The sequence below is a fragment of the Sinocyclocheilus grahami genome, unplaced genomic scaffold (genome assembly GCF_001515645.1).
Source record: "Sinocyclocheilus grahami isolate Dianchi unplaced genomic scaffold, SAMN03320097.WGS_v1.1 scaffold894.1, whole genome shotgun sequence".
Lineage (NCBI taxonomy): Eukaryota > Metazoa > Chordata > Actinopteri > Cypriniformes > Cyprinidae > Sinocyclocheilus > Sinocyclocheilus grahami.
In genome coordinates this window covers 189,367-200,980 of record NW_015506073.1, presented here as the reverse complement: position 1 = coordinate 200,980, position 11,614 = coordinate 189,367, and the positions used below count along the sequence as shown (strand labels likewise).

The following is an 11,614-nucleotide window of genomic DNA, read 5'->3' as shown; positions in this document are numbered from 1 at the left end:
AGTGTGTGTGTGAGAGAGGGAGAGTGAGTGTGTGTGTGAGAGAGGGAGAGTGAGTGTGTGTGTGAGAGAGGGAGAGTGAGTGTGTGTGTGAGAGAGGGAGAGTGAGTGTGTGTGTGAGAGAGGGAGAGTGAGTGTGTGTGTGAGAGAGGGAGAGTGAGTGTGTGTGTGAGAGAGGGAGAGTGAGTGTGTGTGTGAGAGAGGGAGAGTGAGTGTGTGTGTGAGAGAGGGAGAGTGAGTGTGTGTGTGAGAGAGGGAGAGTGAGTGTGTGTGTGAGAGAGGGAGAGTGAGTGTGTGTGTGAGAGAGGGAGAGTGAGTGTGTGTGTGAGAGAGGGAGAGTGAGTGTGTGTGTGAGAGAGGGAGAGTGAGTGTGTGTGTGAGAGAGGGAGAGTGAGTGTGTGTGTGAGAGAGGGAGAGTGAGTGTGTGTGTGAGAGAGGGAGAGTGAGTGTGTGTGTGAGAGAGGGAGAGTGAGTGTGTGTGTGAGAGAGGGAGAGTGAGTGTGTGTGTGAGAGAGGGAGAGTGAGTGTGTGTGTGAGAGAGGGAGAGTGAGTGTGTGTGTGAGAGAGGGAGAGTGAGTGTGTGTGTGAGAGAGGGAGAGTGAGTGTGTGTGTGAGAGAGGGAGAGTGAGTGTGTGTGTGAGAGAGGGAGAGTGAGTGTGTGTGTGAGAGAGGGAGAGTGAGTGTGTGTGTGAGAGAGGGAGAGTGAGTGTGTGTGTGAGAGAGGGAGAGTGAGTGTGTGTGTGAGAGAGGGAGAGTGAGTGTGTGTGTGAGAGAGGGAGAGTGAGTGTGTGTGTGAGAGAGGGAGAGTGAGTGTGTGTGTGAGAGAGGGAGAGTGAGTGTGTGTGTGAGAGAGGGAGAGTGAGTGTGTGTGTGAGAGAGGGAGAGTGAGTGTGTGTGTGAGAGAGGGAGAGTGAGTGTGTGTGTGAGAGAGGGAGAGTGAGTGTGTGTGTGAGAGAGGGAGAGTGAGTGTGTGTGTGAGAGAGGGAGAGTGAGTGTGTGTGTGAGAGAGGGAGAGTGAGTGTGTGTGTGAGAGAGGGAGAGTGAGTGTGTGTGTGAGAGAGGGAGAGTGAGTGTGTGTGTGAGAGAGGGAGAGTGAGTGTGTGTGTGAGAGAGGGAGAGTGAGTGTGTGTGTGAGAGAGGGAGAGTGAGTGTGTGTGTGAGAGAGGGAGAGTGAGTGTGTGTGTGAGAGAGGGAGAGTGAGTGTGTGTGTGAGAGAGGGAGAGTGAGTGTGTGTGTGAGAGAGGGAGAGTGAGTGTGTGTGTGAGAGAGGGAGAGTGAGTGTGTGTGTGAGAGAGGGAGAGTGAGTGTGTGTGTGAGAGAGGGAGAGTGAGTGTGTGTGTGAGAGAGGGAGAGTGAGTGTGTGTGTGAGAGAGGGAGAGTGAGTGTGTGTGTGAGAGAGGGAGAGTGAGTGTGTGTGTGAGAGAGGGAGAGTGAGTGTGTGTGTGAGAGAGGGAGAGTGAGTGTGTGTGTGAGAGAGGGAGAGTGAGTGTGTGTGTGAGAGAGGGAGAGTGAGTGTGTGTGTGAGAGAGGGAGAGTGAGTGTGTGTGTGAGAGAGGGAGAGTGAGTGTGTGTGTGATTACAAAGTCTGTAATTTGCCTCAAAATCTCAGGTGAATACTATAATTTTGACCCCCCTCAACAAAATAGTGGATTACTGGGTAAATATACATCCATGGCATCTGATATTTTGGTTTTCATCATTATTTATGTTTACAAAATCAAACATTTAAGTCAGGAAATTTTCTGAAATGTGGTTGATTTGGCACAGAATGACCCGATATATAAGTCACTCAAATCACAGCAAATTGGAGCACAGTTTGAGACATGATTGAGATCTCTAGAGGTCTTTTACTCGGGAGAAACATTGGAATAGCAGGATCATTTTTTTAGGAGAATCGACTAAGATAAAAAGGTCTCACTTTTGGTTTGTCTTTCCTGCAGCTTATGATTATGAAATATAAATGAGTCATGAAAGCTTTGAGTGGTTGCTGAGGCAATATACACCCCCGTTCAAAAGTTTGAGGTCAGTAGTGTTTTTGAAAGAAGTCTCTTCTGCTCACCAAACCTGCATTTATGATCAAAATTGCAGTAATAATGTGAAATATTATTACAAATTAAAATAGCTGTTTTCTATGTGAATATCTGTTAAAATGTAATTTATTTCTGTGATCAAAGCTGAATTTTCAGCATCATTACTCCAGTCTTCAGCGTCACATGCAGTGGCGGAGCCTGGATGTTTTTATTGGGGTGGCCAGGGAGGGGCCAGCAACCAGTCTGGGGTGGCACAGAAATCTTCATAAAGTATTGGACTGTTTTAGTGCCTAAAACACAACTGAATACAATTAATTTCAAATAAATTGTATTTGAGATATTTGTGAATTAGATCAAGTAATGCTGAGTGAACATGACAATTTGTGTATTATTCCCCACCTCCAGGTATTTTAATAAAGGGGCTCACTATAGCTTTATTACTCAGGCAGCTTGGTTCAGGTTCTCAAAACCACCAAAAGCTTGTTCTCCATTGCATAGTCATTGATGAGACATGCAGATAGTGATAAGAATTGGTTAATAAAAATAAAAAAAAGGACGGAAGTCAACAGCACATAAATGCCAGAATGTAAAATTAGTTTTATGCATTTAAATGGTTTCATTTTCGTACTTTACAAAATAAAAAAAATTAAATAGTGCATGTTTTCTAGTATAAGTGCACTGTGTTCATATTTACTTGTGCATTAAATTACAGCTTGCACCTTATTGTGTAGAACTATATTGTGATCTCGAATTGCACAATCTTTTAGTACATGCATTTCTTAGAGAGACATTCTTTTATATGATGCTATACATAAATGAATGCACTAATTATGTATATGCACTTGCCTTTTTGGTAATTTCATGACGTCAGAACTACATTGTATGCTCATAGTTTCTTGCACGCATTATTTATGATGAAGCGATATAGAGCGTGCGGCTTATATTCGCGTAAAGTTGAAGAGTGTGCGCCGTGAGCACGGTAAAACAGCTGTCAGGAGAGGAAAGTTTGTTTTACTGACATATAGCCTACAACATCTCATCAGACCGCAGTTCACTGTTGTTCTGCTGAAGCTCATTTGGCACATGTTCCTTAATTTCCATGCTTGTTTGACTTGCGCCTGGCGCTGAGGCGAAGTTGAAGTACGTGCCGAAAATTCTCCAATTTGATGGTCATAAAGAGATACGGCGGTTCCGCGTCTTAATAAATGCATTTCTTGTCAAAAAGCATCAGTTTTGAGTGGGGTGGCCAAAGGGGTGGCCAAGCTTAGGTCAGTGGTGGCCACGACCCCCTGGCTCCGCCCCTGGTCACTTGAGCCTTCAGAAATGATTCTAATATGTTAATTTGCTGCTCAAGAAACATTTCTGATTATTAGCAATGCTAATATGTTTGTGGAAACCGTGATACACTTTATTTTTCAGGATTCACAGATGAATTGAAAGTTCAAAAGAACAGCATTTATTTGAAATAGAAATCTTTTGTAACATTATAAATGTTTTACTCTCACTTTTAGGGATGCACCGAAATGAAAATTCTTGGCCGAAGCCGAACAAAATTAAATACAGGGCCGAATACCGAACCCGTTTTTTTGCGTTTTTTCCCCCATGTAGGTCTATTTTGGCTTTTTTTTTCACCATTGCATACATTAAATAGTCAAAATGTGCTATTTACTGTTTTGTCCTGCTTTTCAAATAAAAAATCAATTACAAAACAACAATTTAAAAATATTTACTTAACACTGAATATTTTTTTGAACATTCTAGCAGACATTATATCCTTAAAAACTTAAAATTAATAAGTTAGTAAAATAATATTTTTTGGCCATTTTTGAGACTTGAATCAGGCATGTATTTTTTACTGTACAAATAAAGGCAGCCTTGCGGAGCAGAAGAGACTTCTTTTAAAACATTAGAATATATGACAGATCCCAATTTGAACACTACGTGTGAATGTTATAATAAATGTATTAATAGAGATGTTGCAGGGTTATTATTATTATCATTATTATTGTCTTACTATTTTATTTTACAGAACAACAGTAAAATTACAATACTAACATTTATGAATGTCGATGGAGTTGTAGCTTTTATTTTGTCAGAAACCCGCAGGAAGATCTCAGTACTTCTTTTTGTTGACAACAGCATGCAGATTTATAAATGATTCTCATTATGAATTTGGGAAGATGTTTGTCGCACTTATCACATTGTCACATGCCTTTAAAAAAATTCACAAAAATGTTACTGAGCAACTGACGAGTAACACATTTCAGCGCAGATTTTCCTCGCGCTTTGGACTTTTAACCCTGGCGCTGCGTGCTCGTGCAGCACTGTCAGAATAAATGCAATTCGTGCGTGCATTAGAAAATATAATATTCTGCAGTTTATTTACTAATCGTTTGAGGCCATTTCACGATTTCAATCATCATACAGTAGCCTAACCACCAGCATCAGCCACCTCTTCATCTCATCGGAGACATGTGATGCAGCACTAAACAGTCTCTCGCTGTCTGTGCTTCGTGCTTGTAATGATGTCTGCGTCTTTCTCTGATAGTTTTAAATACTTTCACACTGCCGACATGTTTGGTGCATTAGTGCGTGCTTCTATTTGATCGCGTTCGCCATTGTTCGGTACATATTATTCGGCCTTTTCGCTTATTTTCGGCCGAATAATTTCGGTTGCCAAACATTCGGTGCATCCCTAGTCACTTTTGATCAATTTAATGCGTCCTTACTGAATAAAAGCAGATCAAACAGGTTGGATGTTTGATCCTCCACAGAACAACAGAGACAGTGAAGGTTCTGGAAAGTGACTTTGTACCTTTCTTACTGATCACAGTGAATAGGAAAAACAGAGTTGCAGGAGTATGTATTAATTTCGTTAACATTTGAGCGGTAATGTAACAGCGGAGGTTGTCTTTCACTTGTTTGCAGACGGCTAAACGGCTTCCCTGGGTTTCGCTGACGTCCCCATCGCTTCACTGAAGATGGACACACTGGAGTCGGAGTTGCACTTTTGATCAATTTAATGCGTCCTTACTGAATAAAAGCAGATCGAACAGGTTGGATGTTTGATCCTCCACAGAACAACAGAGACAGTGAAGGTTCTGGAAAGTGACTTTGTACCTTTCTTACTGATCACAGTGAATAGGAAAAACAGAGTTGCAGGAGTATGTATTAATTTCGTTAACATTTGAGCGGTAATGTAACAGCGGAGGTTGTCTTTCACTTGTTTGCAGACGGCTAAACGGCTTCCCTGGGTTTCGCTGACGTCCCCATCGCTTCACTGAAGATGGACACACTGGAGTCGGAGTTGACTTGCCCAATCTGTCTGGAACTTTTCGAGGATCCTCTACTGCTGCCCTGCGCCCACAGCCTGTGCTTCAACTGCGCCCATCGCATTCTGGTGTCCCACTGTCCCTCGCTCGACGAGTCCAGCAAACCCTACTCTGCCTTCCAGTGTCCCACCTGTCGCTATGTCATCACTCTCAACCAGCAGGGTCTAGACGGCCTCAAACGCAACGTCACTTTGCAGAACATCATCGACCGCTTCCAGAAGGCATCTCTGAGCGGGCCGAACTCGCCGAGCGAGACGCGCCGCTGCAGCCGTGATCCGTTCCCCTCGGTGGCGGTGGATGACGGCAGGGTCATGAGTTCACCGTGCGAAGCTGTCCAGTGCCAGTTCTGCGAGCAGGATCCGCCGCAGGAGGCGGTCAAGACCTGCGTCACCTGCGAGGTTTCGTACTGCCAGGAATGCCTGCGCGCCACTCACCCCAACAAGAAGCCCTTCACGGGACACCGGCTCACCAAACCCGTGCCGGACTCGCGCCTCAGAGGACTGGCCTGTCCCGAGCACGGAGAGGAGAAGGTCAACATGTACTGCGTGACGGACGACCAGCTGATTTGCTCACTGTGCAAACTGGTCGGGCATCACCGTGAACACCAGGTGGCAGCGCTGGGAGAGCGATTCGACAAGCTGAAGGTGAGAGGCCGGTTTACAATATTGGGCTCCTAGACCTGCACAAATTGTGGATTTTTATAATTTTTTTCTGAAAATTTTTTTTTCAATTGTGATTTAAAATGCAATATAATAAGAATAATTTACATCACTGTAAGAAACGGTAAGAGACCGTTTTCAAACATAGGGATGTAAGAACTGGTTGGGCTACACAATTTAAGAAATATTCTGAAAAAAATAAATTGCAATTGCGATTTAAAATGCAATATAATAAGAAACATTTATATTATGATAAGAAACGGTAAGAGACAGTTTTCAAACATAGGGATTAGGGCTGGGACAATAAATCGATGCATCGCGTTTCATGGATTGATTCTGAGATTATCGTGATTCTCTCTCGAATCAATTCTGAGCTTAGTTTTTAACAGCAGATGGCGCTCTAGGCAAATTTTTAACCGCACACTCAAATGCTCACGAAGAAGAGTGTGCGTTCGGCTGAGTCATGTAAGTGGTTAAATATACTTGCACATCGACTTTTATGATGCGAGATTAATGTAAACACAGCCCACTGTGAACATCCTTCTAATTCGCTTCAACCTTTTCGAACTTTATGAATGATTATTTTAGGTTCAAATGGTGCGTGTGTAAGGAACTGGAAGCAAGCAGAATTCGGCTATTTCTAAAGCATGCAGTGCCATCTGCTGTTAAAAACTAAACTCAGAATCGATTCGAGAGAGAATCGCGATGCATTCCGATAATCTCAGAATCAATGCAGAATCATTTCTCGATTCGCGATGCATCGATTTATTGTCCCAGCCCTAATAGGGATGAAAGAACTGGTTGGGCTACACAATTTGGGGAATTTTCTGATAAAAAATTACAATTGTGATTTATATATATATTAGTGCTGTGTTCAAAATATCGATACGACGATGTATCGTCACAGAGATTTGACGATACAAGTTTCGATACAGCTGGCCCTGTATCGATACTGTGGCACGTGTGCAGCGGTGGACCTCGCTTAATTTTACAACGTTTAAAATTGAGTAGAAAAGTGCGAGGTTTCTAAAAAAGAATGAATAGAGCATCTGTTAATAATCTGGCCGCAGAGGAACACAACTGGGTTGCCTGATATAAAGAGACGTAATCCCCAAAACAGAGCTTTACACTTGCGCAGTACGGAAATATCTGATAAACGTGCTACTTATCTTTATCAAATTAGAATGAGTACATTACAATATAAATGTATTAGAACAAGTATATTATTATTTATGGGCTTAAAAACAAGATGCAAACAATCAGAATACTGTACCTGGTGGGGAGTGCCCAATGTAAACATGAAACATATGCCATTACCTATATTGTACTGTGGTACAGTTATGGAGGCCCTTCATAATGCAGAGGTCAGATGCCTGCTCTGCCAATAGTTAGCAATGGCCCTATAGTAAGCAGTGTTTAATAAACAGCTGTTTTTCTAAATTCTGCTGAGGTGCAGTCATGTATCGTGATACGTATCGTATCATGGCCTCTGTATTGTGATATGTATCGTATCATGACATTGCTGGTGATACACAGCCCTAATATATATATATAAAAAAAAAAAATCAGGTTTGCTGTGCTTGTTTGTAGAGATGCACAATTTATCATTACTATTATTAGTAGTAGTAGTAGTAATAGTAGTATAACTACATAAAAATGACTAAATTAAAATAAAATAAATATTACTATTATAGTATTTCACTGTAAAATAAAAATCAAGTATTATTATTAATAATAATAATAATAATTTACATAATGATATAATGAGATACAATTTTCCAACATTGGGTCAAATGGTCTGAATGGATCTGATTGGGCAAAACAATTTGAGGATGTTTTTTTAATGATAAGAATTGCAATTCTAAAAGTAAAAAAAAAAAAAAAACGTAAGGCTGCACAATTTATTATTATCATCATCATCATCATCATCATCATCATCATTATTGTTATTATTATTATAAAAAAATCTATAATAATATGATAATAAAAACAAAATAGGAAATATTACTATTTTAATATTTCATTACCAAAAATTAGTTTAAAAAAATGATTGTTTAATAATTAAAAAATAAAAATTATAATTTAATTTTGAAAATTGTGAAAAGCGTGAGTGAGTGTGTGTGAGTGTGAGTGTGTGTGTGTGTGTGTGAGTGTGTGTGTGTGTATGAGTGAGTGAAGATCATGTTCCATGAAGATATTTTGTACATCTCCTACCATAAATATATCAAAACTTAATGTTTGATTAGTAATATGCATTGCTAAGATCTTCATTTGGACAACTTTAAAGATGATTTTCTCAATATTTAGATTTTTTTGCACGCTCAGATTCCAGATTTTCAGATAGTTGTATCTCAGCTAAATATTGTCCTATCCTAACAAACCATACATCAATGGAAAGCTTATTTATTCAGCTTTCAGATGAGGTATAAATCTAAATTTTGAAAAATTGACACTTAAGACTGGTTTTGTGCTCCAGGGTCACATTGTATTTTAGTCAACATAATACAGCTCCAACAGCACAGGCCACACACACTTTTTCTTTGCAAACGTACTGTAACGCTCTCAACGGCAGACAATAAGTGGAAAGTCATTCGGAACGGATGAAAAAAGGAAGTCAGGTGGTTTCCTCTTGTTGGAAAGCGTGTTTGTTTCTACACCTTTGTCTGGAAGCACCGCTGTTCCCTCCTGAGAGAAATCCGACCGCTGGAAATGACTGGAGTGAGTGAAGCTCGGAGTCCACAGACAGTACAGCGATCATATTTCACGGGGCTTTGTCAGATTGCTGCACTCGCTCTGTGCTTTGAAAGCAGTTTTTCTTTAAAAATGAGCATGTTCTGCAGAAATACCAGTTGAGCCTGTGGATCACATATTTTTTTCTACTTATTTCCCTACGAATGAGACATGTGGAAACATATCTCTTTCAATGGAGCTAAAGAAGAAAAGTTCAGAAATGACAAAATCTCACTTATTTTCCCGCCAATGGGGATCTTAAAGGAATAGTTTACCTAAAAATGTACTGAAAATGTACTCACCTTTAGGCCATCCAAGATCAGGATGAGTGTGTTTCTTCATCAGATTTGGAGAAATGTAGCACTGCATCAGTGTCTCAGCAATGGATGCTCTGCAGTGAATGGGTGCCGTCAGAATGAGAGTCCAAACAGCTGATAAAAACATCACAATAATCCACAAGTAATCAAAAGCTGCGTGTTTGTAAGAAACAAATCCATTATTAAGATGTTTTTAACTTGTTGCTTCTGGCTAAAATACGAGTCCATAATAACTCTTCCTCCAGTGAAAAAGTCATCTTCTGTTGCCTCTCACATCAAAATCCAGCCACATATTTGTTTAGAGCTGTTTTGGACTGTTTTGGCTCGTAAACGCTGCTTGATCTGTGCATGTATTTTTATTTCTGTTTTAGTTTTAGTAAAACTAATTTTTAGTTTAACTTATTTAAGTTAGTTTTCTAAGTTTTCTTAGCATTTCTAATTTTTTTTTTTAAGTTTGAAAAACATTTTCGAAAATTCAAGTATTTTTATATTTTATTTTTATTTCATCATATTTAATAATACATTTTTATTCCAGGTTTAGTTTTAATCATTGTAGTACTTCAGAATAAACATACTTATTTCAGTCAGCATTTATAATTTTCATTTAAGTATTTTAAGTTTAAGTTCTTCATATAATATTTATATTTTATATTATTTAAACTATATTTTAATTGATGAAAATGTTTTATGTAACAATAACAGTCATTATCTGAAGTTAAAATCCCATTCACAGTCTCCATAAAAAAATTATAATATGGATTATGGACTAGTATTTTAGCCGGAAGATATATATATATATATATTAGTGGTGTCAAAATTAGCGTGTTAATGCAGGCACATTTTTTTTCAGTTTAACGCATTCAAAAATATTTAACGCAGGGGCAGGGTTAGGGTTGGCCACCCCACTCACGTGGTCAGTTAAGTCATGAAGTTACCAAAAAGGCGATTAAAGCTGCCTTAAAACTGTGCATGCATATATGAGTCACATTTAAGAACATGTCTCTTATGTCCTGGAGCAGTGAGCACTGTCTCACTCATCTAACACACCCGATTCAACTCGTGAGCTCGTGTTTATTTTAGCACTTCAGTCAGTGAATACGCAGCCTGCAAAACACTAAAATAAATATCAAAGAAATAATACAGTTCAACGAGAAAGTACTAACTAAATACTATAAAACTCATTATAATCAGTGATGCTACACTGGATGCGGCTCGACACAACATGACAAATCCCCGACGGTAAACTGCCTCATTCTGTTTATGAGGTACTGACAGAGTTCAGATGTCCTGTGTAGACACTAGACAGACTCAACCTGTTGCGACGCGGCGGTGTCGCGTCCGGTGTAGACACGGTTCACTGTTCCGCTACTGTTATTACTGTTATTACACTTGTATACAAAACTTCGTATTATGCTTGTTATAGAGTACGTGACGTCACGTGCACTACCGCCGGTGGCAGTAGACAACCGCGATGGCAAGCGACCACCGTCACAGCCCTAGTGTGGATTACTGTGGTGTTTTTATCAGCTGTTTGGACTCTCATTCTGACGGCACCCATTCACTGCAGAGCATCCATTGCTGAGACACTGATGCAATGCTACATTTCTACAAACCTGATGAAGAAATACAGCTTGGGTGACCTGAGGATGAGCACATTTTCAGCAATTTTTCATTTTTGAGTGAACTATTCCTTTAATGTTGATGCAACACTTTGATCCAAAGTAATTAGGTTAAATTAGAATCATTTTGTCGTTTTGCAGAGTGCAAAATCCTGCATCGTATGATTCACCGCTCATGATTAATTCTGCGTGCATACTTCCAAATAAGCACACACGCATGCACAAACATGCAGGACAAAAAGGCCTGATTATGTCAAATTCATAATTTAATACTTGGTTTAATTTTTGCATTATTGCTCAAATTGAAATGACTGCATCGCTGCAATATTCATCATTTTCCCACTGTAACCTTGTGCATAATCTGCTGGGTTTTTCCAATTGCCCAAAATGAAGTAGGATTGTTTTTGATGTGCTATCCGGGTTAAAATCCCAAAGATAAACAGAGATGAATAATCTGAGAAAATGTGTCGGGGATTAAATGTCATCTAAATCAGAGCTCCGGCAGAGAGTATGATTTCCATCTCTCTGATTGTCTATTTTTAGCGTTGTGCACATTACACATGCTCTCTTTGGTCTCTTGTCATCGTTTGAACTCACTGACCTCATTTCCTAACCTTACAAATGAAACTCTCAAATGTCATATTTCACATGCATTTGCTGTTTTATTTGCTGGTCAGACCGAGCTGATGTTTGAATGGAATTTTTTTTTTTTAAGGAAAAATGTTTCATATTCTGCACTGTTTCTAGGACACTAAACAATTAAGCACATTCGTACAGACGGTCAGATCTTCTTTTCCAGAAAATAATCTTAAATTATAAAACACGATCATCAGATTTTAATCGTTACTCCAGTGCTGCTGTCAAATCAGTGTTGTTTTAGCAGCATTTATGTACTATTATGGCTTTTGTTAATATTTTTAATTAGATTTT

At 39.7% G+C, this 11,614-nt stretch overlaps 1 protein-coding gene across 1 annotated transcript in view; it reads left to right on the top strand.

Moving 5' to 3' along the window:
- Positions 1–5,184: 5,184 nt before the first annotated feature.
- mid1 (midline 1) overlaps positions 5,185–11,614 on the top strand; it is a 38,191-nt gene continuing 31,761 nt past the window's right edge. Inside the window, exon 1 of the mRNA XM_016248839.1 lies at positions 5,185–6,003. Coding sequence (XP_016104325.1) covers positions 5,314–6,003 — 690 coding nt within the window. The 5' untranslated portion in view covers positions 5,185–5,313. The remainder of the gene's footprint in view (positions 6,004–11,614) is intronic.